The sequence below is a fragment of the Amphibalanus amphitrite genome, unplaced genomic scaffold (genome assembly GCF_019059575.1).
Source record: "Amphibalanus amphitrite isolate SeventyFive unplaced genomic scaffold, NRLGWU_Aamphi_draft 000870F_arrow, whole genome shotgun sequence".
NCBI classification, from domain to species: domain Eukaryota; kingdom Metazoa; phylum Arthropoda; class Thecostraca; order Balanomorpha; family Balanidae; genus Amphibalanus; species Amphibalanus amphitrite.
Window position 1 is genome coordinate 213,217 of NW_024882364.1, and position 27,081 is coordinate 240,297.

General features: G+C 49.8%; 1 protein-coding gene across 2 annotated transcripts; it reads left to right on the forward strand.

The window, feature by feature from the left end:
* The first annotated feature begins 237 nt into the window (after positions 1-237).
* On the forward strand, positions 238-27,000 carry LOC122367432 (kinesin-like protein KIN-14E). Of its 2 annotated transcripts, XM_043340492.1 has the most exons (11): positions 238-954; positions 2,731-2,847; positions 8,327-8,520; positions 18,199-18,320; positions 22,007-22,226; positions 23,580-23,838; positions 24,020-24,823; positions 25,028-25,291; positions 25,752-26,122; positions 26,276-26,471; positions 26,792-27,000. In XM_043340492.1, exons 2-11 carry the CDS (start codon positions 2,758-2,760, stop codon positions 26,858-26,860), a joined length of 2,589 nt encoding a protein of 862 aa, XP_043196427.1. In that variant the 5' UTR covers positions 238-954; positions 2,731-2,757; the 3' UTR covers positions 26,861-27,000. The 2 variants fall into 2 exon arrangements, with proteins under 2 accessions (XP_043196427.1, XP_043196428.1); XM_043340493.1 differs by lacking the exons at positions 238-954; positions 2,731-2,847; positions 8,327-8,520 and adding an exon at positions 16,525-16,977.
* Positions 27,001-27,081: the final 81 nt, after the last annotated feature.

Consider the following 27,081-nt stretch of genomic DNA (forward strand, 5'->3'; position numbering starts at 1 on the left):
ATTTTCACATGTGCGGAAAAGATTATTATTAGGTGTACCAAAAATGGGCCACTTTTTATATATTCGCGAAAAAAAAAACTTGAGGGGGACGTGAAAACGCTTCCCCCTTCCTCCAGCACAGCGCTGGTTCGAATTACTTTTGCTAATTCGAAGGCATACCCATCCACATTCCACATACAAGCAGATCTTCCAGTCCTCTCGGGACCGATGGTTCTGCGAAAGAGCGGTGTCTAGCTCTGTCCCACCTGTATCCGTATCTCTACTGATGCGCGTGATCGGCCCGTGCCTGCTGCTCCTGTGACATTGTCCCGAGGTGTTCCAAGTGACGCTGTTCATGTCACTGTCTTCGTGATCGCCATGACTTGGTATCGGGTTGCAGCTCCACCGTGACGCATTGGCCAACAATGGCGTCACGTCACGCCGCGACTGGAGGACGGCGCTGCGCCGAGTCCGTCACGGCTGCGCTGCTCGGCGCGGCGCGCGCCGGCTCCCGGCTGCAGTGTGGAGGACGCCGTGCACCCCGCGCCGACAGCAGGCCGGTTCCGGCGGGCGCGTCACGGACCGCCGCCGGTGCCCCGGTGTGCGACCACCCCCGTCCGACAGCGCCACTAACCACCCAGCAGCCGGCCTGTGGGGGCGCGCACGGCGCACCGACGCCGCCGGCTCGCCGACTGGAGGTCCGCCGGCTTCTGGAGGGCCCCGGGTTCGACGCCGACGGCAAACTTCTCGGCTGCCGACGGGCCATCGGGCAGACCCTGCGGCGGCGGCGCGTCGCCTGCCGCCAGACAGCGACCGGCCGCCAACCGAGGGCCTGCTCTGCTGGGACTGAGACCCGATATCGCCGGGAACTGAACAGCACTTCGTCCACGGAGAGCAGATAACCTGTGCTGGTGAACGTGGAACGGTTCCGAGCGAGGGAAGAACTATCCACTTCTCGTCCCGACTCAATGACAGGTAAGATGAGCGGATGGGGCTAACCGTTTTTACAAATAGCGTACTTAAGATAATTATGCACGATAGAAGCATGTCTTTGGCTTGAAATTCGTCGAATCGGAATGCTGAAATCGAACTGAAAAACCCTAAACGGTTTTATATCTATGGAAGTTTATACTCCGGGAGAATGCGCACCGCACGTGCTGGCTCGTCAACTACATCGCACAGCAGGGCTAGGACCCATATTGCATCGCATTTTTGTATTATGTGTCACGTCGTATCATGTCGTTTGAACTTTCGTAGGCGAGAAAGACGAGATCCTGCTATATGAGACCGTACAAGTAGAGCATTGACCGGGGTCATACAAATTGAGAATATGCAGACGATCAATGAAAAATCAAAAAGACTCGCAAGTTTCTCGACTGTGAGTTTCATGCATTTATAAATGCAGTAATGCTTTGTGCATTATCACCTGGTCTAAAATACGAGTACCTAATGCCTTTGCATGATGAAATACGAGTGGTTATACGAGCTGAGAATAGAATGTAGTAAGATCTAACGTATTTATGTAGAAACGAAAAGGTCAAAATAATTACTTCATTACCACTGGTTCCAAATCAGTATGAAACTGTTAACTTTTGGTCTGGAATTCAGTTTTGAAGAAAAATTATGATGCTGAAGTCATGGCTGAAATTATGATGCTAAGTACCCATTCGGACGTAACGTTTAAGTCCGGCTTTATGTTTGCCGACTAAAAGGCGGGAACGGTTTCCAAATTGATTCAGAATTTCGATAGTTAGCGAGATGCGTCTCTAAACAACCAGTCAGGTTTCATGCTTTCAGTTTTAAGCATTGCTCTATTCGAGTGCAGTAAAGCATCATTATTGCGTGCGTAAAAGTCCTAACAACTAACTATCCGTTCCACGACCGTCCTGCGCTGGGGAAAATAGGCGCGGGACGTCTTGCATGTTCCCACTACGGGAATAAGGAAAATACAACCTGAAGATGAAAGGTATTAAACAAAGTTTCTTCAATTAGTCCATGGGAATCTACTGATTAAAGTGCTTAGAGCAGACAAGCCATCGCAATTTGATAGCTGGAGGAAAAGGGATATGAATGAAGGAAGTGCTAATGCCTAATGTATTCCGTGGGAACCGTATACTGAGGAGCTGACAAGGCTGACCGATATCTTCCTGGTGGTGCGTCAGAAAGGAAACATTACCGTCAGTTGTTATCCGATGATTTTCATTCAATGACAAATGATGCTGGTAAGACGGAAACTGAAGAGCAAAGCTCTCGGCTTAATGTCGTAAGGTAAAACGGTTCCGTAAAGTCGCTTGATGTGACTGATTGTCCATCATTGTCTCGCACCTCTTCACGTTATCTGTCTCTCGATCATAATCTGTCTTACATACAGGATGTGTCAAAATAAGTCGGACCTGTGATGACTATTCATAAAAACGACAAGTGAACGCTATTACTGAAAAAATGTTTTATTGGTTGTTAGTGATATTAGTTAGTTATAGGTATGGTCATCTTGCACGGATTTTTAAGGTAATAGTTATCATATAATCACTAAGTCGACCTTTTTACTAGGTATGCTACGAATCGCTGACATTGCCGTGGTTTTGGCAGTCCAAACATATTTTCGGAACTATTATCAACAATATCTAAATCGATAAAAGTGGAAACATTCGATATTTGTACGCCAATAGTTATTGGCGGCTGCCGGACTGTCTGTCCCCTATTTCCGGCGCCACCCCTCCCCAGCTCACCTGCCCCTTCCGGTGCCGTTAGGGGCGGCGGCCGACGGGCAGTGACGTCATGACCGGCCCCTCGGAGCTGTCGGCTCGGAGCGCCGCCCACAAGGGACAGCGGTCCGCCCGCGGCGGCGGCGGCCGGACGCCGACACAGGTGGGCCCCGCACCGCCGCGTCGACACGGCGCGGCGGTGTGTTGTGCGGTGTTAGTCATGTCCAGCTGTAAAACAATGAGAATAAGTGGCGAACGATTCATGCCATTTTTCTGACGTGGGGACTTCAAACAGGCGAACTATTCGCTTAGATTGGGAGATTCTTGCACACGTGCTACATACAATGCCTACATGTGTCGACAATAGACATGACTCCTGAGAGGTCAACAGCCCGAATCTCTCAGGGCGGAAACAAAGAGGTCACCCGGCCAGTATGTGCGGTGTCGGTGTGTTCTGCACGTGCGGGTGCAGTTGTGCACGCGCCACCGATCACCGTGAAGATGCGGCTCACTTCATGCCCCCGACCTGAAGTGAACCGCGTCTGCCTGAGAGAGCGGTGACAAGTAGCTGAGTTATGAGTCATTTACTGTAATTAGCTAACGGAGTTGTCTCGCCTCAATTATTCTGCACCGAAGATGATGTTTCCGAAGACGATGTTTATAATTGTGTCATGTTCGTTGCGAGAAAAAAAAACATGAAAAAATTCCAGGGCCCTTAAACTTCTGTGTATTCGTGCAGCCGAAACCGTTTCAACACTTTCAAGATAACCATAGTGTGCCGTATGTTCCGCGTTGCAACCACGTCTGTTGGAAGATGCATGCGTGATGCGGGTAACTGACGAATTAACGAGCAATCCTGCGGTAATATGGAGACATACTTTGCTGAACATGGAGCTGTCGCCTAACAGTTTGTTAAACGTCTACATACTTGCCGTTTTATTTATTCAAGCATTCGACATTTAAATATCAGGGCCCAGGAGCATAATTAAGGGTCACGGGTGCTGCAATTTTACGATTCAGTACTTATTCTACATTAACCCATTACACATCCAAAGAAGGCGCAGCAGACCTGACCTTGACCTTTGGTCATTTATATCAAGATCTGCATTACCTATGCGTTTTATGCATCCGTCACTGTAGTCAATCGCCGAAGTTTCATGCCATCGTTCACTCGGTTTAGGGTAACTGTGGCATGCATTCAAATTTTGCTTCGGGTTAGGTCACTTGGTAACAGGACCCTGGCTGAGTTAGCTCATACTTTTTTCTACAACACTTGCAAAAACAAAAACAAGCATTCAATAGCGCTTCTCGCCGGACCTATTTGTCTCTACAGGCCGAGAGATTCGCTGGTGCGGCCTAGGACCCTCCTCAAGCTTTCGCCCCTATTCAAGCTATATAGCTTTGCGGAAAAAGAGCACGTATAGGTACGCCGTTAAAACCCGCGCCCTGGTGGGGGGGGGGGCTATTTTTTGCCCCCCCTCCAGACTTTTCGATATATCTCCAAAACCGCTGCGCCGATCGTCACCAAACTTTCAGTACCCTCCCGGACATCAATTTTACACATTGTGACCAAAAATTTTTTCCAAAAGCTATGATAGGTTGGCCGGAAATGACGTCAGAGTGACGTCATGTTCTGCCGTTTTCGACCCAAAAAAGGGTTTCGCGGGAAGAGCTGTCAGGCCTATAGCTTTGCAAATACAGAAAAATGTTTAGGACATAAAAGCTGTAGAATTGACGGGGCTACAAAACTGCTATCTCGGATTTTTGAATTTTTTTGATTTTGACCCCCAAAAATCAAAAAATAGATTTTTGGGATATAATAGTCAAAAAATCCAAAAAGTTTTTTGAATTTCGCAAAAACCGGAATATATGTGATAGTCCTTACCTCCTTCCATCCACATACCAAATTTTAGATTGATAACTCTTTTTTTGGCGAAGTTATAGCGAAAAAACTGTTCAAAATTGATGACGTCAAATTTTCAAACTCAATTTTTAGCAATTCTAGACCTCGTAGTGCAAAACAAAGACCACCATTAGACTCCCCGTGACGAGCAGCATCGAATCGATACCCTTTTTATGCAAAAATATCAACTTTGAAATTTGACCTTTTTTGACCTGACCTTGACCTGACCTCCACCAGAAAGTGACCTAAACCGTACCTGATGGTCTTATAACCAACACCATTGGGTTGGAAATGAAAAACTGGCCATAAAACATGCATCGCACAACCTTAGTAAAGTTGGGTTCATGTGGTGACCCTTGGTGACCTTTGGTGACCTGACCTGTGACCTGACCTGGTATGACCAGTGACCTCTAATAGCAACATATGTACTAGACAACTGACGTCTTATCGCTGATTTTCGACAAAATGCGTTTTACTCGGTGTTATAGCGCTTTCCCTAGAAGCCCCGTGAACGGTGAAACATTTTATCTTTGACCTGACCTGTGACGTCATCGGTGACCCCGAGGTCAATAAAATTTGGTTTCCCTCGACAAATTTGACAGGGCTATCGAACGCCGTTTGAATTTTGCGGATCCGTCCAGTAGTTTCGGAGATACGAGGGGGGGGGGGGGGCAAAAAATAGCCCCCCCCCACCAGGTCGCGTTATAAACAGACCCCACCAGGGCGCGGGTTAACCCACGAGCCGCTGGGGGGGGGGGCATAAAGTTGCCCCCCCCTTTACGTTTTGTGAAATATCTCCGAAACCTGATGAGCTACGAACGTGAAACTTGGCATAGCTTCAAATGAATACCTAGGCAATGTTTGAGGAAAGTTTGGTGGTTGTAGCACCTAAGATGACGTCACAGTGACGTCATAAAGTTTTGTCGTTTTCCGACATGGACCGTTTCTGATGACGCTGAGCATGAAACTCAACTGTAAATGAACTAGATAGCACCTGCTGTCATCCTAAAACATCTAACTACACTTCCATCTAGTTTCTGACTAATAATCGACCCTTTATATTCGGTCCCATATATCTGATGTATCGTGAGGAATATGAGAGTCGCAAATCTATAATTTCACTTATGACGTCACTGTGACGTCATTTCAAATGGGATCGACACCAAATTTGGACACAACCTCGGCTAGGTATTCAGGAAGGTGTGTGCAAAGTTTCGCTTCTCTATCTCTTCGCGTTGCGACGATAGCGCCACAGAAGTAAAGGGGGGGGCAACTATATGCCCCCCCCCCCAGCGGCCGGCGGGTGGCGCGGAGGCCCAGCGGCCGCCGGGTTAAGGGACTGGCAACTGGGGCATTCCACGTCAAATCAAACACCGAAATCCGTCATCCCCTTCGATTTTTCTGAAAATTTGTAGGCAGACTGGGCATGGTTCAAAACTGAGTTACGTATAATATTTTCGAAATTTGATAACGTATCGCTGAGATATAGGTCATCAAATATAGCGAAAAATGCCACACATCAATTTTTTAAATGGCTATAACTCTGGTTCCTTTTCTGGTATCAAAATGATATTAACAGGGTCTTATAGGCAATTGATAAGGCTTTGATTTTTATTTATAAAATTAAATTGAAGTGACCTTGAAATGCATTTGACCTTGAAGTAAAACAAAAATTTAAATAGCAAAAAACACGTCACCTTCGATTTGGGTAATTTTTACATATTATGTCCGTCACAATGTTCCTAACCATCTGTGAAAAAATTGGAGTGGGCCATTCATAACTTTCGCGGCAAACGCCGTTTTCATGCATCAACATCACGCAACCGCGCGTGACCTTGAAAGACAGAGTCAAGACATGCTTGCTTGTGTACACTTTCTGAAATGAATGATTGCTGATTAGTGATATCCCAAACTCTGCGAGAATGGAAATGCATAGTCATCGTAGTCAAGCATTCACGTTCCATAGTAAAAGTGTCTCAGGCAAACGGTATTTTGCGGTGAATTTTGAGCCGTGTGGAAATGCATCATGAAGTACATTCAACGAAAACATTATCACGCAACGATATCTTCACGTCTTTGGATCTTCACTATACGAAAGAACATACATTATTTTAGCATGTATGGGGAATTTCTAATTAATCCAATAATAAATATGGCAGTTAGAGGCCTGATAAGAGTAAAGGCCTGGCTACACTATGCGTTTTCTTCGTGCGTTTTTTGCGTGTTTGCGTGTTTTGCGTGATATCGTTCTAGAAAAAAGAACGATATTACGTTTTTTGTGATGTTTTTCACCTTAAATTTTAGTTACATAAGAGTTATATTAGCTTTTGTATATAACCAAAGTAAAAATTATATTGTTTATAATTTTTTCCTAGAACGATATTACGCAAAACACGCAAACCTGCAAAAACGCACGCAGAAAACGCATAGTGTAGCCAGACCTTAACATGTCGCCGGCTGAGGCGGGCTCGGCCGATGCGGGAAACGCAGCAATCACAATTTTGTGTTTACACGTTCATATTTCAATTGTTTACCAACCGATTTTCAAAATTCTTTCACCATAAGATTGCCTGTACATTTCTTAGTCTTCTCACAAAATGTGACGCGAATCGAACGTAATCAGCGGCAGGGAGCGCGATGTAAAGACGGAACCGTTCCGTTCCGCCCCGGCACAGTCTACAATTCAGGCGGCGCGTAGCGGTCGGCGCCGGCTGCCGAGTCGCCGCGTCGCTGCGGCGACAGAATGTTCACTTTACACCGCTATTACTAGAACAGATGTGAACCGATTTTCTTATTGCTTGCACGATGAGATGTCCAATTCAATTATTGACAGGTAGCCATAATTAATTTCGCATTAATCTTATGAGATATTGGCGAAAAACAGGACGGGTGGGCGAAATTCGCTCTTCCCCCTCCACTGCGCGTGCTAACATACGTTTGCATATGTGCAATTTTCTTCAAAATTTATGAATGGCCCACTCTAATTTTTTCACAGGTTGTTAAGAATATGGTAGGCAATAAAATACATGAAAATGAGCCAAATCGAAGGTGACGTGTTTTTTGCTATTTCCATATTTGTGCTTAAGAACAGAGTTAAGCAAATTTCAAGGTCATATATTTAAGTAGATGTAATTCTAAACAAATGCTTAAGAAATAACCTAAACAGTAAGGTTTATTTCATTCAAATCAAACAAGTACAACCAAAGTTATGGTCGTTCAAAAATATAAAGATGCAACATTTTGTAAAAATTTGATGCCCTATATTTAGAAGATCTGTGGTCAGAATGTGCAAAAAAACATCAATGTAATGTCCGGGGCCACACAGGAACTCGCTCACAAATTTATAATGAAATCGTTGATGGTAAGGTGCAAAACAGCCGATTTTTGTTCGATTTGACGTGGAATGCCCCAACTAGTAAGTACATTCCCAATGTTGAGGTCTCTGACTCTCTGATGCACCGGTAGGTGACCTAACCTCCGAGGTTAGGACAAGGTCCCAAATAGAGGTGCCGGCAAAAGCTGAATTTTTTAGAACCAGACTCGAACCAGACCCGTCTGGACATTTCTAGAACCAGTCAGACTCGGTCGAAGCTGGAATCGGAACCAGTTGGACCCGTACCCCAAAATTAGAAAATTACCCCAAAATTAAATTTTAAACAAAATATACCGGTAGGCGGTTACCGCAAATAATTATGCAGTGCCCTTGTTTCCTCACTACGGGGTTCTCTCTGTCCTTCAGAGCGCGGTTCACTGGACGGAGCGAGAGAAGTACGGATTTCTGCTCCAGCTGTTAGAATGCCCGGAATTCCTCCTCCCTGAACGTCTGGAACGCCGAATTTCCGTCGAGAAAACGAAGATGGCTGCCTACCAGCTCGAGCAGAAGATAGTTAATGAGAACATCCGACAGATGGACGGCACGGACTCGCTGCACAGGTGAGGACAAAGCGCTAAACGCTAGTTTCACCATACACGCATGCGTACAGCGTACTGCATATTGCATGCATATTCACCATGCAGGATATGATACATACGTAATACGTATTACGTACTCCAGTGGACGGTCGCTTAGCTTTGTCCGTCCCCAGCCGTCCCCAGTGCCTGAGGCTTGTCTGTCCCCAGCCGTCCCCGGTCGCGAGCTTTGCTTCCTCTCCCTGCAGCAGTTGAGGTTTCAGGTTTCCTCATCCTCCGGCTGGCAGCCGTACCTACTTTATACGTGATCCGTCTGATGTCCGTGAAGTTGGCGACGTCGCCAGCGACTTTTCCAGCGACGAGCACCGATTTTAGCCAAAACCTCGTCCAAGGTCAATTGGACCATGAGGATCACGAAAGTCGAAACCATTCACCCCTAAACCTTGACCTTCAAGGTCAAATTCAAGGTCAAAGGACGGGGAACTGAAAAAGTGCCACTAAATATTGTCCGATTTTCAAAATTTTGGCACCAAAATGTAGCGCGTGCAAAGTTCTAGCCGCACATCGAAAACCATTTTCATCAAGGTCAAACTTTAAGGTCAAATTCAAGATCAAAGAACGGGGAACTGAAAAAGTGCCACTAAATTTTGTCCGATTTTCACAATATTGGCACCAAAATGTAGCGCGTGCAAAGTTCTAGCCGCACATCGAAAACCATTTTCATCAAGGTCAAACTTCAAGGTCAAATTCAAGGTCAAAGGACGGGGAACTGAAAAAGTGCCACTAAATATTGTCCGATTTTCAAAATTTTGGCACCAAAATGTAGCGCGTGCAAAGTTCTAGCCGCACATCGAAAACCATTTTCATCAAGGTCAAACTTCAAGGTCAAATTCAAGGTCAAAGGACGGGGAACTGAAAAAGTGCCACTAAATATTGTCCGATTTTCAAAATTTTGGCACCAAAATGTAGCGCGTGCAAAGTTCTAGCCGCACATTGAAAACCATTTTCATCAAGGTCAAACTTCAAGGTCAAATTCAAGGTCAAAGGACGGGGAACTGAAAAAGTGCCACTAAATATTGTCCGATTTTCAAAATTTTGGCACCAAAATGTAGCGCGTGCAAAGTTCTAGCCGCACATCGAAAACCATTTTCATCAAGGTCAAACTTCAAGGTCAAATTCAAGGTCAAAGGACGGGGAACTGAAAAAGTGCCACTAAATATTGTCCGATTTTCACAATTTTGGCACCAAAATGTAGCGCGTGCAAAGTTCTAGCCGCACATCGAAAACCATTTTCATCAAGGTCAAACGTCAAGGTCAAATTCAAGGTCAAAGGACGGGGAACTGAAAAAGTGCCACTAAATATTGTCCGATTTTCAAAATTTTGGCACCAAAATGTAGCGCGTGCAAAGTTCTAGCCGCACATCGAAAACCATTTTCATCAAGGTCAAACGTCAAGGTCAAATTCAAGGTCAAAGGACGGGGAACCTTAAAAATGCTACGTCACCAGCGACTTTTCCAGCGACGAGCACCGATTTTAGCCAAAACCTCGTCCAAGGTCAATTGGACCATGAGGATCACGAAAATCGAAACCATTCACCCCTAAACCTTGACCTTCAAGGTCAAATTCAAGGTCAAAGGACGGGGAACTGAAAAAGTGCCACTAAATATTGTCCGATTTTCAAAATTTTGGCACCAAAATGTAGCGCGTGCAAAGTTCTAGCCGCACATCGAAAACCATTTTCATCAAGGTCAAACTTCAAGATCAAATTCAAGGTCAAAGGACGGGGAACTGAAAAAGTGCCACTAAATATTGTCCGATTTTCACAATTTTGGCACCAAAATGTAGCGCGTGCAAAGTTCTAGCCGCACATCGAAAACCATTTTCATCAAGGTCAAACTTCAAGGTTAAATTCAAGGTCAAAGGACGGGGAACTGAAAAAGTGCCACTAAATATTGTCCGATTTTCAAAATTTTGGCACCAAAATGTAGCGCGTGCAAAGTTCTAGCCGCACATCGAAAACCATTTTCATCAAGGTCAAACTTCAAGGTCAAATTCAAGGTCAAAGGACGGGGAACTGAAAAAGTGCCACTAAATATTGTCCGATTTTCACAATTTTGGCACCAAAATGTAGCGCGTGCAAAGTTCTAGCCGCACATCGAAAACCATTTTCATCAAGGTCAAACGTCAAGGTCAAATTCAAGGTCAAAGGACGGGGAACTGAAAAAGTGCCACTAAATATTGTCCGATTTTCAAAATTTTGGCACCAAAATGTGGCGCGTGCAAAGTTCTAGCCGCACATCGAAAACCATTTTCATCAAGGTCAAACGTCAAGGTCAAATTCAAGGTCAAAGGACGGGGAACCTTAAAAATGCTACGTCACCAGCGACTTTTCCAGCGACGAGCACCGATTTTAGCCAAAACCTCGTCCAAGGTCAATTGGACCATGAGGATCACGAAAATCGAAACCATTCACCCCTAAACCTTGACCTTCAAGGTCAAATTCAAGGTCAAAGGACGGGGAACTGAAAAAGTGCCACTAAATATTGTCTGATTTTCAAAATTTTGGCACCAAAATGTAGCGCGTGCAAAGTTCTAGCCGCACATCGAAAACCATTTTCATCAAGGTCAAACTTCAAGGTCAAAGGACGGGGAACCTTAAAAATGCTACGTCACCAGCGACTTTTCCAGCGACGAGCACCGATTTTAGCCAAAACCTCGTCCAAGGTCAATTGGACCATGAGGATCACGAAAATCGAAACCATTCACCCCTAAACCTTGACCTTCAAGGTCAAATTCAAGGTCAAAGGACGGGGAACTGAAAAAGTGCCACTAAATATTGTCCGATTTTCAAAATTTTGGCACCAAAATGTAGCGCGTGCAAAGTTCTAGCCGCACATCGAAAACCATTTTCATCAAGGTCAAACTTCAAGGTCAAATTCAAGGTCAAAGGACGGGGAACTGAAAAAGTGCCACTAAATATTGTCCGATTTTCAAAATTTTAGCACCAAAATGTAGCGCGTGCAAAGTTCTAGCCGCACATCGAAAACCATTTTCATCAAGGTCAAACTTCAAGGTCAAATTCAAGGTCAAAGGACGGGGAACTGAAAAAGTGCCACTAAATATTGTCCGATTTTCAAAATTTTGGCACCAAAATGTAGCGCGTGCAAAGTTCTAGCCGCACATCGAAAACCGTTTTCATCAAGGTCAAACTTCAAGGTCAAATTCAAGGTCAAAGGACGGGGAACTGAAAAAGTGCTACTAAATATTGTCTGATTTTCACAATTTTGGCACCAAAATGTAGCGCGTGCAAAGTTCTAGCCGCACATCGAAAACCATTTTCATCAAGGTCAAACTTCAAGGTCAAATTCAAGGTCAAAAGACGGGGAACTGAAAAAGTGCCACTAAATATTGTCCGATTTTCAAAATTTTGGCACCAAAATGTAGCGCGTGCAAAGTTCTAGCCGCACATCGAAAACCATTTTCATCAAGGTCAAACTTCAAGGTCAAATTCAAGGTCAAAGGACGGGGAACTGAAAAAGTGCCACTAAATATTGTCCGATTTTCAAAATTTTGGCACCAAAATGTAGCGCGTGCAAAGTTCTAGCCGCACATCGAAAACCATTTTCATCAAGGTCAAACTTCAAGGTCAAATTCAAGGTCAAAGGACGGGGAACCTTAAAAATGCTACGTCACCAGCGACTTTTCCAGCGACGAGCACCGATTTTAGCCAAAACCTCGTCCTAGGTCAATTGGACCATGAGGATCACGAAAATCGAAACCATTCACCCCTAAACCTTGACCTTCAAGGTCAAATTCAAGGTCAAAGGACGGGGAACTGAAAAAGTGCCACTAAATATTGTCCGATTTTCACATTTTTGGCACCAAAATGTAGCGCGTGCAAAGTTCTAGCCGCACATTGAAAACCATTTTCATCAAGGTCAAACTTCAAGGTCAAATTCAAGGTCAAAGAACGGGGAACTGAAAAAGTGCCACTAAATTTTGTCCGATTTTCACAATTTTGGCACCAAAATGTAGCGCGTGCAAAGTTTTAGCCGCACATCGAAAACCATTTTCATCAAGGTCAAACGTCAAGGTCAAATTCAAGGTCAAAGGACGGGGAACCTTAAAAATGTCACGTCACCAGCGACTTTTCCAGCGACAAGCACCGATTTTAGCCAAAACCTCGTCCAAGGTCAATTGGACCATGAGGATCACGAAAATCGAAACCATTCACCCCTAAACCTTGACCTTCAAGGTCAAATTCAAGGTCAAAGGACGGGGAACTGAAAAAGTGCCACTAAATATTGTCCGATTTTCAAAATTTTGGCACCAAAATGTAGCGCGTGCAAAGTTCTAGCCGCACATGGAAAACCATTTTCATCAAGGTCAAACTTCAAGGTCAAATTCAAGGTCAAAGGACGGGGAACTGAAAAAGTGCCACTAAATATTGTCCGATTTTCACAATTTTGGCACCAAAATGTAGCGCGTGCAAAGTTCTAGCCGCACATCGAAAACCATTTTCATCAAGGTCAAACGTCAAGGTCAAATTCAAGGTCAGAGGACGGGGAACCTTAAAAATGCTACGTCACCAGCGACTTTTCCAGCGATGAGCACCGATTTTAGCCAAAACCTCGTCCAAGGTCAATTGGACCATGAGGATCACGAAAATCGAAACCATTCACCCCTAAACCTTGACCTTCAAGGTCAAATTCAAGGTCAAAGGACGGGGAACTGAAAAAGTGCCACTAAATATTGTCTGATTTTCAAAATTTTGGCACCAAAATGTAGGGCGTGCAAAGTTCTAGCCGCACATCGAAAACCATTTTCATCAAGGTCAAACTTCAAGGTCAAATTCAAGGTCAAAGAACGGGGAACTGAAAAAGTGCCACTAAATATTGTCCGATTTTCACAATTTTGGCACCAAAATGTAGCGCGTGCAAAGTTTTAGCCGCACATCGAAAACCATTTTCATCAAGGTCAAACGTCAAGGTCAAATTCAAGGTCAAAGGACGGGGAACCTTAAAAATGTCACGTCACCAGCGACTTTTCCAGCGACGAGCACCGATTTTAGCCAAAACCTCGTCCAAGGTCAATTGGACCATGAGGATCACGAAAATCGAAACCATTCACCCCTAAACCTTGACCTTCAAGGTCAAATTCAAGGTCAAAGGACGGGGAACTGAAAAAGTGCCACTAAATATTGTCCGATTTTCAAAATTTTGGCACCAAAATGTAGCGCGTGCAACGTTCTAGCCGCACATCGAAAACCATTTTCATCAAGGTCAAACTTCAAGGTCAAATTCAAGGTCAAAGGACGGGGAACTGAAAAAGTGCCACTAAATTTTGTCCGATTTTCACAATTTTGGCACCAAAATGTAGCGCGTGCACAGTTCTAGCCGCACATCGAAAACCATTTTCATCAAGGTCAAACTTCAAGGTCAAATTCAAGGTCAAAGGACGGGGAACTGAAAAAGTGCCACTAAATATTGTCCGATTTTCACAATTTTGGCACCAAAATGTAGCGCGTGCAAAGTTCTAGCCGCACATCGAAAACCATTTTCATCAAGGTCAAACTTCAAGGTCAAATTCAAGGTCAAAGGACGGGAAACTGAAAAAGTGCCACTAAATATTGTCCGATTTTCACAATTTTGGCACCAAAATGTAGCCTTTGACCTTGAATTTGACCTTGAAGTTTGACCTTGATGAAAATGGTTTTCGATGTGCGGCTAGAACTTTGCACGTGCTACATTTTGGTGCCAAAATTTTGAAAATCGGACAATATTTAGTGGCACTTTTTCAGTTCCCCGTCCTTTGACCTTGAATTTGACCTTGAAGGTCAAGGTTTAGGGGTGAATGGTTTCGATTTTCGTGATCCTCATGGTCCAATTGACCTTGGACGAGGTTTTGGCTAAAATCGGTGCTCGTCGCTGGAAAAGTCGCTGGTGACGTAGCATTTTTAAGGTTCCCCGTCCTTTGACCTTGAATTTGACCTTGAAGTTTGACCTTGATGAAAATGGTTTTCGATGTGCGGCTTGAACTTTGCACGCGCTACATTTTGGTGCCAAAATTTTGAAAATCAGACAATAGGTATTTAGTGGCACTTTTTCAGTTCCCCGTCCTTTGACCTTGAATTTGACCTTGAAGGTCAAGGTTTAGGGGTGAATGGTTTCGATTTTCGTGATCCTCATGGTCCAATTGACCTTGGACGAGGTTTTGGCTAAAATCGGTGCTCGTCGATGGAAAAGTCGCTGGTGACTTAGCATTTTTAAGGTTCCCCGTCCTTTGACCTTGAATTTGACCTTGACGTTTGACCTTGATGAAAATGGTTTTCGATGTGCGGCTAGAACTTTGCACGCGCTACATTTTGGTGCCAAAATTGTGAAAATCGGACAATATTTAGTGGCACTTTTTCAGTTCCCCGTCCTTTGACCTTGAATTTGAACTTGAAGTTTGACCTTGATGAAAATGGTTTTCGATGTGCGGCTAGAACTTTGCACGCGCTACATTTTGGTGCCAAAATTGTGAAAATCGGACAATATTTAGTGGCACTTTTTCAGTTCCCCGTCCTTCGACCTTGAATTTGACCTTGAAGTTTGACCTTGATGAAAATGGTTTTCGATGTGCGGCTAGAACTTTGCACGCGCTACATTTTGGTGCCAAAATTTTGAAAATCGGACAATATTTAGTGGCACTTTTTCAGTTCCCCGTCCTTTGACCTTGAATTTGACCTTGAAGTTTGACCTTGATGAAAATGGTTTTCGATGTGCGGCTAGAACTTTGCACGCGCTACATTTTGGTGCCAAAATTTTGAAAATCGGACAATATTTAGTGGCACTTTTTCAGTTCCCCGTCCTTTGACCTTGAATTTGACCTTGAAGTTTGACCTTGATGAAAATGGTTTTCGATGTGCGGCTAGAACTTTGCACGCGCTACATTTTGGTGCCAAAATTTTGAAAATCGGACAATATTTAGTGGCACTTTTTCAGTTCCCCGTCCTTTGACCTTGAATTTGACCTTGAAGTTTGACCTTGATGAAAATGGTTTTCGATGTGCGGCTAGAACTTTGCACGCGCTACATTTTGGTGCCAAAATTGTGAAAATCGGACAATATTTAGTGGCACTTTTTCAGTTCCCCGTCCTTTGACCTTGAAGTTTGACCTTGATGAAAATGGTTTTCGATGTGCGGCTAGAACTTTGCACGTGCTACATTTTGGTGCCAAAATTTTGAAAATCGGACAATATTTACTGGCACTTTTTCAGTTCCCCGTCCTTTGACCTTGAATTTGACCTTGAAGGTCAAGGTTTAGGGGTGAATGGGTTCGATTTTCGTGATCCTCATGGTCCAATTGACCTTGGACGAGGTTTTGGCTAAAATCGGTGCTCGTCGCTGGAAAAGTCGCTGGCGACGTCGCCAACTTCACGGACATATCCGTCTGGCCGACGTCTGACTGTGGATAACTACGTAGACGTCAGACGATGGCCTTGGTTGACAAGACGCCTTTTTGTCGCGGCAGTTTCTTCTCCTGAAAACATCCTTATTATCTCAGAGCTTGTTAGGACGTATAAATACCGTAACGTAGAATCGCCGAGCGTATAACTATTTATAGCAAATCAGTGACTCCCGGAAAACGGCGAATCGTTCGTGAGACACTGGCTTTGTGCATTACCGATATCTAAAATTTCATTATCTGCCGAACATGTTGACTCGGCCGATGAGGGGGACGAAAGCGCATCCCGCACTTACCGGGGAAAGTTCAGTCACCTGTGGCTCCGACGGCGAGCTCGGCAGGGACTGTGACGTCACTGAGCATTGGTTCTGCACCGCTGCTCCCTTCCTCGATGACGTGGGCTCCGAGCTGGACACGAATGTCACCGGGCTAACCAGACCCGAACCGGAGCGAAAGTGCTCCGCCTGGCTGGCTGCGGGCGGCGCTGCCCGCGGCTGTGCTGCGGAGCGTGCGCTCGGCCACGGCCGCCGCCAGGTGGCGACACAAGTGCCCCCGTCGGCGCCGTCGGCACAGGTCGCCGCTAGCCGGGCCGTCGGACGGGCGGCCGTCGCGGCGGAGCGGAGTGGGTGCGCGGTGCGGCGACGCTCGGGAGTGGTGCTCGTCGGTCTCGACGATAGGACTCGGGAGAGAAGGACCGTGTTGTGTGCGCAGACGGAGGGGCGGAGCTGGGTGCTGTCCTTCATCGGGACGCTGAAACCGCCCCAGGCCACAGATCCTCTGCGATTCAAGACACACAGCTTTCAGCCAGTCAAGCTCATCACTGCCATTGAAGACCGTTGCTTGAATTGGCGCTCTAGGAACGGGCCAGAGGGCTTTTTATCGGTGAACGCTTACAGCAAAGGAACCCAGCGACTTCGACTACAGGTCAGGTCACGGAGAGGATCGAGCGCCTGCTTGTACGGGACGGTAGCGCCGCCGATCAGCAGATCGCAGCGGAGCATGGGCTGCGTCGATGGACCCGCCGCCTCAAACGTACGTAATAATTATGCATAATAACTACATAACAGTAGTGGCGACCGTGGTGTTACCGCCATCGTATTGTGCATGTGCATGCATAAGACTTGCATAATTTACCCCTTTATGGTCATGCTCATAACACGCATTAGATTCCATGACAGACTTTGAAAACAAGTAGGATCAAATTCCAAGAACCGGGATAATATGTCTAGAGGTGGTGAGAACTTACAGATATCGAAATATCAGTAAATCGAATAGCAGTAAGTCGAGTACGGAGACATCGCAGTGGAATATATGTATCGAAGGGCAAAATCATAAAATGCAAGAAACGCAAAATATCGGGAATGCGACTGTATAGTGTACTCGTATAACCTCCGTTCCATGCATGGTGTCAAATCATGCATGAAATTATGTTTTCATCACGGCTGATTGATCTGGTTACTAGCGGGTAGGCATGACGCTGTGTCATCGGCCACGGATTGTGCGGTTAATGTCACAACTAACGGTCCGATTGCGAGTATGAATGAGCCACTATTACCGATAATTTACCGACTATTCGAAAGGTGTCACAAACACGGAACAATAGCTGGGAGATGTCTCTGTTGATGGATTTAATCATGACTAATTGATGTATTGAATAATGTGTTACTCTCTTGTTGCACTCTTCTCTCTTACTCTCCTCCACATGTTACCCTCTGGGCCATTAGCTGCATCCTTTGTCCCCGTTTTCGCTGTCATCATATCCCTGTTGTAATCTGACTCTTGTGCTCCATGAATTGATTTTATATAATACAGCGCCCGATAGACGGGAACCGACACGACCCGAGGTCACCGGAAACGTTTATTTGTGGCGAAGTTTGCATTCAATAACGCAATAAAGCGCGTCATACGAGTATTGTGAACGCTTAGTTAAACGGGATTTAAATGGGACCAATTTAAACGTTTGCTTTTAAAATCACCAATATATTCGCAATCAGCCGATGCATAATTATGCATAATTAAATGACAAGTAATGAATGTCGTAAACATAAGTTAAATTTAATCAGTCGCTCAGTAAGCGTTTTCTGGATTCGCATTATAGGAACTCATAATGTAAACGGTCTGATTAAATTGCAGATGGTGTTCTACTATTGCCATATTTGAGTGCACTGTGCAATGTGCATGTGTGCGTTATCTTTCTGTCGTTTGAGCGCCCCGTCGTCTGACCCGTACCCCCCCCCCCCCCCCTCCTCGCAGGCCAGAGCTGCTGGAATCGCTCTACTCGCAGGTGTCGCACCTGGACTCTGTGCTCAGCTCGCTGGAGGGCCAGATCCAGGTGCTGGAGGCGGTGCAGCGCTCGCTGCCGCGGCCCACGCACGGTAGGTGGTCGGCCCGAGCCGCGCGGCTCCCCTCCCACTGATCGTTTCCGGGACACGGTCCGCTCCGCTGAGACAGCGGCGACACGCCGATTGGCGAGGTCGGTGCCTCGATAAAATACCTGGACCGCGCGCCGGTTCCGCACGGCGGCTCGCCGGGATCTTGGCTAATGGTTTCCGGAGCGACAGGTGTGGCGCGGCGCCGGACTGTGTGACGCTGGGCGGTCATGGCAGCTGGCACTTTGTAGTGGCTGGTGGAGTGGGTATTATGTCAGCAGACACTCATCCTGTTGGGCATTATGTGGCTGTGATTATAAACACAATGGCATTGATATCGATGAGATAAACCGCGATACGGTAGGCATAACTCGTGAGCTGATCCGAGTAGGTACTAGCGATTGTGGGCGGTGCTCACTCAGGGAGGAAATGCCTCACGTTACTGAATCCGATCAGAATGTCAACGTCCCCTGTAAACCACATAATTAACCCATGCGTTTCTCGGATTAATGATACCGCACCTGTTACGTCTGAGCCGATCCGTCCGTACTAGCGGGCGGCTGTTGACGGGTGTGCGGAGCTCGATAGACTCGACTACCTAGCGCGATCGTATGCCGAGCGATCCATCTTGAGGTCACCCAGCTGTCGCTGCTGCAGCCGTCATCATGGTGCTCCTGAGATACCATACCACTCCTTCGGCATTCTGCACCTCTGTGTGCTGGTGCTCAGTCCCGCCCGGTGAGGCACACCGGCACTCACCGGCACGGTTAGGTGATGCTCCGATGCACTTGATGCTGCCACGGAGAGAGCGGCAGCGAGCGCGCCGCTTAGGACACGGTGCGGCGTTTTTGACGCTCTAGATGCGCTGCTGTGACACGCCGATGCCCGGCTGACAGCCGTCTGCGTGTGTCAGTCTTGGCCGGCCGCCGGGCGGGCCGTTTCAGTTGATATTGCAGTCGACAGTGCTCAGGTTGTGCTCTGGTGTCCTGCGAGTGGCCATCGGCGCCGCTCTTCCAGTCGGCATCCAGCGTCGTCCGTGCTGGTTGGATGGCGAGCTGTGACGACGTCACTGACCCCGACACCGTTCCCGCTCCGGTCGAGCGAGGGCCGCTCCGGATCACTGGTCAACTGTGAGAGACTGTGAGAGTCATCTCGAACTGCTGGTGAACCGTGAGAGTCATCTCGGGCTACTGATGAACTGTGAGTCACCTCACAGCTTACCGGTGAATTGTGAGACTGTGAGTCATCTCGAACCTCTAGAGAACTGTGAGACTGTGAGAGTAATGTCAGACCGCTGATAAACTGTGAGAGTCATCCCGAGCCGCTGGTGAACTGTGAGAGTCATCCGGAGCCACTGATGACCTGTGGCAGCCGCCCCGGTGAGAGTCGCCACCTGATCGTCAAGAGTCCACCTAAACTGCAGCATTCGGTAGCTGTCAGTTTTCCCATCGACGCCAGCTTCCATGGCGAAACGAAACCATACATGTTCCTGTCGCCTCAAAATCTGGCAGTGATCCGGTGGCAATAAGGAACGCTGTGCAAGCAGGAGTGACTCGGGGCGGCTCGGAGTGGCTCGGAGGCGGCTCGGAGCGGCTCGGAAGCGGCTCGAAGCGGCTTGGGGCGACTTGAGGCGGCTTGAACCGAGCGACTCAGAGCTTCTCAAGGACGGCTCGGAGCGACTTGGGGTGGCTGGAAGTGCGCGGGCGGCGTCTAACTCACCGCACATGCCAGCGGAATACTCCACATTTCTTGTCCTGGGTGAGCTTCATTGGCTGTGAGACTATTGATTTCCTTCTGTAACACTGCAAATATTCAGTCTCCGGCTTACGTTACCTGGAAGTAGTCCCCGGGAGCGGATATCCGTCCGTGCATGCGCTCGCTAATCATACTATTTCGGATCAAAGGAATACGTCAGAGCAGAATCAATACTTGGATCATCCGCAGGTGTGACAGCGTGTGGCAAGTATGCTCCGGCAGTCTAATCACCATCATAAGGCTCACGCGAACGGACCCCGCGAGCAGGCTGACCTCTCGTGACTTCACGAAATACCCGTTATTCCTGCGACGTCTTCACGAAAGCGTTTCGAGCCGGTCCATGAGATCGATGAGATGGTATGGTATTTTTGTGTGGGCATGCCTGTGGCACCTGTCACGGCAGCGGGCAGAAGTTCATGACAGGTCGTCACGGTGGCTGTCCGTGATACTTGAGATGGTGGTATCCAGCAATACGGTGATAGTCCGTAACACGGCTGCAGTCGGTGACACTGTGACACTGTGGCAGTCCGTGACATTATGCTAGTCGGTAACATGGCGGCAGTCGGTGAATCGGTGGCAGTCCGTGACACGGCTTCAGTCCGTGACACGGCGTCACTCCGTGCGTTACGGTCCAAACTCCATAGACAAGCGGACATACGGTTTTACAAGAGTTAGGCGACGAAATACTCAGCTTAATTATTAAGTAATGGGCACCATTAGGTAGGCCATACAATTTTCTGTAGTACCGCATAGTCGCTGCAGTCAAAGGTGTTCTGGTTTTAGGCTATATGCCAAAGAATTTTTGCGTGTAATCACCGGTGACACGACATATTTCTGCTTTATTGGGTTGGGCGGTGAAGTCGATGACGTGATCACAATGAAAATGGCTTAGTTTTGTAGAACATTGAATTCTGATTCCGGCACGACTCTCGCTAGTCCATTTTTTATTATAAATAAACCATTAATTGCGGTACAAAGTCAAAACTAGCCCGAAACGGCGCCCGCAGCGGCCGTTAGCACAGCGGCCTTATGGTAAACAGGTTAGTTCACATTCCCGCCGCTATGCGAGTGGCGGCGGCGCCACCTGTCCTCATGTCCGCCTTGGACCGTAACGGACACGGCTTCAGTCCGTGACACGACGACACTCCGTGACACGGCGTCACTCCGTGACACGGCCTCAGTCCGTGATATGGCGCCAGTCCGTGACATCAGCCACGGTGGCAGTCCGTGACAGTACGTGAACCTGCCACGACCTTAGTTGGCACAGTGGCAGTCCGTGACACGGAGTCAGTCCGTGACTCGGCGGTAGTCCGTGACACAGCAGCAGTCCGTGACGTCAGTCCGTGACACGGCAGCAGTCCGTGACATAGGGCGCCGGCGGCGGCGAGGCGTGGCCGGATGGTACTCTGTTCACGGTCTGCTCTCAGCCCAGCCATGAATCACCCGTCACCTGCGGCTGAGCTGACTCACTCGTCCGATGGGGTAACCCACGCGCCGTTAGCTGCCCGACGCACACGGCTGGTTATTGCCGGACCTGCGGTCGGATGACGACAGGCACGGGGCAAACAATCACGGTGACAGCTCGCTGTCACGGCGGGCTGTCACGGGGGGCTGTCACGGCACTCAGCCAGAGTCAGGTGCCACTAGGCATCATCATCAACAGCTATTGACTAAAAACGCTTTGTCTGATGGCTTGTCTACCGTCAGTCCCGATTCTATCAGAGCACGACGGTAGCGGCGATCAACAATGTTTTGTCTGTCTTGTGTAATTATATCATATCCCTTCACTCAATACGCCTTTGTGATTGGCTATTTCCTTCTGTGCACACTGCACAATGCACATGCGTTATACCGTTTGCCGCATCTCGTATCCCTTTGGCACTGTCCGTGTATCTGTGGCCATTGACACCACCCCGTCTCCCTCCGTCCGCCTGCAGGCGGCTCTCAGCACGACTCGGGCACGGACGGCCACGAGCCCGACAGTCTGGAGGCGATGCGCACGGTGCTGTCGGAGGGGCCGGAGCCGACCTCTGGCCGCCGCGCGGCGCCCTGCTCCCCGCACCCGGCGGAGCTGGAGCCGGCCGTCCTGCTGCACCTGGAGCGGTGCGCGCACAGAAAGACCCGCCGGCAGCTGCAGCTGCTCCAGAACAACGCCAGGTCAGTCAGACGACGGAGTCAGTTCAGTTAGAGGACGGCGCCAGATCAGAAGACAGTCGCAGGTTAGTAAGGGAACAGCTTCAAACCAGTCGTGACTGCTATACGCAGAACAGCCATAACATCCAAGTCAATTGTGACGTCTTCATTTTCTGACTACTATCACGAATCTCCAACACAATTCACTTTCATCAGTCATTCAAAGGCCGTGGACGACCGACGCAATGGTATCACTCCCTGCGCGCCGGCCACGCTAGACTTACGCCCTCCCTATGTAATAAGGTGAAAGTGTACTATTCGTGCCGGTCCGTGGAGTGAAGCCACTGACTTCACTCGCCTGTTGTATAGTCGGTGCACTATTAACGTTCTTTCAAAGCCATCAGCTCGCGTGAACTGCTCATGGATGATAGATAGGTTCAATCTATAGCGTTCTCGGCGTATGTACTGTGACGGCTCGGTTAGACAATGGAGAACGCCACACAGTGTGACTGTGGTGACCCTGTGTCACGCGAGACTTTGAGACGGCGGGAACGGGTAGGTGCTGAGCACAAAGTCGAACACACTGTCTACTTACAGAGACACGCGACTCCTGCAGAGTCCTGCCACCGGAACGGCGGCCCAATCGTCAGCCTTCGCCCGTTCCGCTGTCTGCGCGCAGTGACATTGCAGAGGTTATTGGGCGGATGTTGGAATGGCCCGGGGCTCACCTCACAAGGCCTCGCTCAACGGCCACCTGTTGCGCGCCGTCCCGACAGCCGCAGACGGACAGACTCGAGCTGCTCAGAGCCGCTCCGACGGAGCGCTGCGGTCACCTCTCTGGTTCCCACAGTGACCACAAGGAGCGTTTGACAGACAGTACTTGCGGCAAGGTGCTTCTCTGCCCAGTGTTATTGCAAGGTCATTGCGGAGTTTCCCTGAACGATGAGAAACAAGACAGTTATTATGTCATGCAATACCTACCGCAGACTCTCCTCCTCTCTCTCTCTCTCTCTCTCTCTCTCTCTCTCTCTCTCTCTCTCTCTCTCTCTCTCTCTCTCTCTCTCTCTCTCTCTCTCTCTCTCTCTCTCTCTTTCTCTCTCTCTCTCTCTCTCTCTCTCTCTCTCTCTCTCTCTCTCTCTCTCTCTCTCCCTCTCCCTCTCCCTCTCCCTCTCCCTCTCCCTCCCTCCCTCCCTCCCTCCCTCCCTCCCTCCCTCCCTCCCTCCCCCTCTACCCCAGAGCGTATCTGCTGGACGATCGCATCCCTCACTCGTGTCTGTGGAGTAACCTCCGGGGCGTGGACCGGACTGATTCCATGCATCCGCGTGTGCTGATTATGACTGTAGACTCACCCTGAACCTCCCCACTGCGCCCCAGCAGGTCGTATGACTCGAGCGGCCGGCAGCAGCGGATGACCAGCCAGCCGGATTCGCTGCACGGCGGCTCGGAGGGCAGTCTGACCGGCTCGCTGGAGACGCTGGCCTCGCTGGCCAGCTCTGACCGACTGCTGGACGAGCTCAAACTCCGTGAGATGACCATCGCCCAGCTGCGCGGCCGTGTACTGCAGCTGGAGAGAGCGCGGCTCGACAACATCCCGCTCGACCCGGCCCGAGAGATCTCCCGGCTCCAGAGCAGCGTGGTAAGAGTGGGGTTGTGTCAATGGACTCTAGGTGACAGGCGAGCGCAACTCCAACTATGTCGAATGTTCTTTATTTGCATTCTCTTTCTGTGTTTTGGATGTTTAGACAGCAGTTACTCCGAGACGCACATCGCCCAGGACGGTGCCCGGCCACACCTACTGCCCGGGCCTCTTGTTGCAGGTGCAGTTGGAGCGGGTGCGGGACGAGCTGACGCTGCAGAACTTCTCACTCAAGTCGAAACTGTCCGAGTTCACGCAGCAGCTGAGCAGCTCTGGCGTGCAGTTCCGGCTGGACCAGCAGCCGCCGGCGGGCGGGCGGCGCCCCGCAGCCGGCTCCGACTCAGGGGCCGGTGTTGGAGGGCGGAGAGGCGGCTCCGAGCACGACGCCGAGCAGCAGCGGCGCATCGGCGAGCTCGAGACGCAGCTGCACAACCAGCGTAACGAGCTGGAGCAGCTGCGCGCCGACTCTGCCCAGCTGCGCGCGCTGGAGGCGCGGCTCGAGGAGAGCCTCAGCCGGCGCGAGACCACCGAGCGTTACCTGGCCTCCAGGCAGGAGGAGCTGACCGTGCTGAAACTGGACCTGGAGACGCTGCAGGAGGAGAACACCCGTCTGAAGGACGACCTGAGCCGCGTGCTGCGCCAGGAGGCCGAGCACAGCAGCCGCCTGGTGCGGCTCAGCGACTGCGAGTCGGAGCTGGGCCGGCTTCAGGAGGAGCGCCGGCTGCTGGCCGACTCGCTGCAGCGCGAGCGCACGCTGCGCAAACAGTACTTCAACCAGATGGAGGAGCTCAAGGGCCGCATCCGGGTGTTCTGCCGGCTGCGGCCGCTGAGCGAGCCCGAGCGGCGCCAGGGCGGCGCGGCGCCCATCGACTGCGCCGACCCGTACACGCTCTGTGTGGGCGGCGACAAGGGACAGCGGGAGTTCCAGTTCGACCGCGTCTTCACCGAGGACACCAGCCAGCAGCGCATCTTCGACGAGGTCGAGGTGAGACGACGATACAGACTTATCAGCAAAGCAAATGCGCTTCATGTATGTCAATCGTTTCTGGATTTATAACTTAAATCGTTCCAATGCCTTGTCAGATGACTGTCGCCAGATGGCAGCCTTTGGCGCAGACTGATGTTCCCAGTCTTAGCTATCTCCGACAGTCGGTACTGACTGACACCATACTCCATTCCCCGCCGGCAGTCCCTGGTCCAGTCGAGTATGGACGGCTACAACGTCTGTATCTGCGCCTACGGCCAGACCGGCTCCGGGAAGACGCACACGCTGCTGGGAGACGAGCAGGCGCCGGGCGTGGCGCCGCGCGCCTTCCGGCGGCTCTTCGAGCTGGCCCAGGCGCGCGCGGCGCAGACCAGCTGCGCCATCAGCACCTACATGCTGGAGCTGTACAACGACCGGCTGGTCGACCTGCTGGCGCCGGCCGGAGCGCGCACAGACGAGAAACTCGAGGTGGGTCATGTGGGTGGGGCGGGCGGGGCGGGGTGGAGAGGTGTCAGTCAGGCGGTACACCACAACAGACAGCCCTGCGTGATTTGTGTGATTGGTGGTGGGAAATACTCATTCAGCCATAAATATCGAGAACTGTGCTATCGAAGTGAAAGTGGCGATGAACCGTAGCGGGGATCGCCCGTCACATCGCGTAAGCAGACAACCGTCGAGAATTCCTACCAAGAAGGAAGCAAATCGGAGCCACTAGGAATTACGCGCTTTCCAAACTCGACGATTGCCGACCGTCTCGTCAGACATTTTTTGCCATTGTTAGGGGACCTTCCAAAATCCAACGTGACAACTTACGCCATCTGACTTTCCATTGCAAAGACCGACCCAACCTCACCCCAGCGTCTTTCTCCCTTTGAATAAACAGGCCGTCTATCCGCTGTCTAACCCTGTCCCCGCCCCCTCTTGCCAGGTGAAGAAGGACCGCCGCGGCACGGTGGTGGTCTCGGGCGCCGCGCTGCTGCCCTGCCAAGACGCCGCCCACCTACAGCTGCTGTTTGAGCGCGCCGTCGGCGCCCGGCGCACCGGCGCCACGCGCATGAACGCGGCCAGCTCCCGCTCTCACCTGGTCATAGGCGTCACTGTGGAGGCCACCAGCCGCGTCAACGGCGCCGTGACGCGCGGCAAGCTGAGCCTGCTGGACCTGGCCGGCAGCGAGCGGGCCGCCAAGTCGGGCGCCGACGCCGACCAGCTGCGGGAGGCCAACGCCATCAACAAGTCGCTCTCGGCCCTGGCGGACGTCATCTCGTCACTGGCGGCCGAACAGAGCTTCGTGCCTTACAGGTAGGCTGGGGCGAGCAACAGCCGTCGTTACTGCACACAAACGTCTCTTTTATCTTGGTGGCGTAGTGCTTCCGTCACTTGCGCCGTACGCTGGTAATCAATGAGAAGTTGAGAGATCAGAACTGAACCTCGCCGTCCCTCTGTGGTCCACAGGAACAGCAAGCTGACGATGCTGATGCAGGACAGTCTGGGCGGCAACGCCAAGACGCTGATGTTCGTCAACATCTCCCCGGCGCAGTACAACCTGGACGAGACGCTGACCTCGCTGCAGTACGCCTCGCGGGTCAAACAGATCACCAACTCGGCCGCCCGCAACGCCGACAATAAGGAGATCACCCGACTCAAAAACGTACGGAATGGGGCCGCGCTGGGATGACCAGTCGGCTAGGCACGCAACCTAGAGGTCGCTGGCGCCGCGGGTCAGCCGCTAGGGCTAACAGCGCGACAAGGAAAGAATCAGAAAACGTGACAGACTTTTATTCTGTCATTTAACGAGATAAGAGGGTGTGCGGGGTTGCAATCTCTTTCCCTAAATGTTTTGTTTCCTCTCCAATCACATTTAACCTGGTGACATTTTTCACATATAGTTTCGCAGCGTTCGCTGTTGAGCATGTCCCGACACACAGGTGCCACCGAGTCCGCCGTAACGCCCCTCTATCACGTCCACAGGTTATCGCCAAGCTGCGACAGCGGGTCGACTGCGGCCAGCCGAGTCTCGAGGAGCGTGACGAAGGCTGACGCGGCGCCCCCGGGCCTCGCCTGATCCCGGCGACTGGCCTGGGTGAACCAAAGATATATCCTGCCACCGCTGAGCGGTCTTCAGCGGGAGTGTTTGAGGACAGGGGACCGAGATGGTGCTGTCGTGGTACAGCAGTGCGATACGAGCCTTCCTGTGATGATAAAGATGTCTACTGTGTGGCCACGGATGTGCGTGTCTCAGATGATCTCGTCGCTTCAAT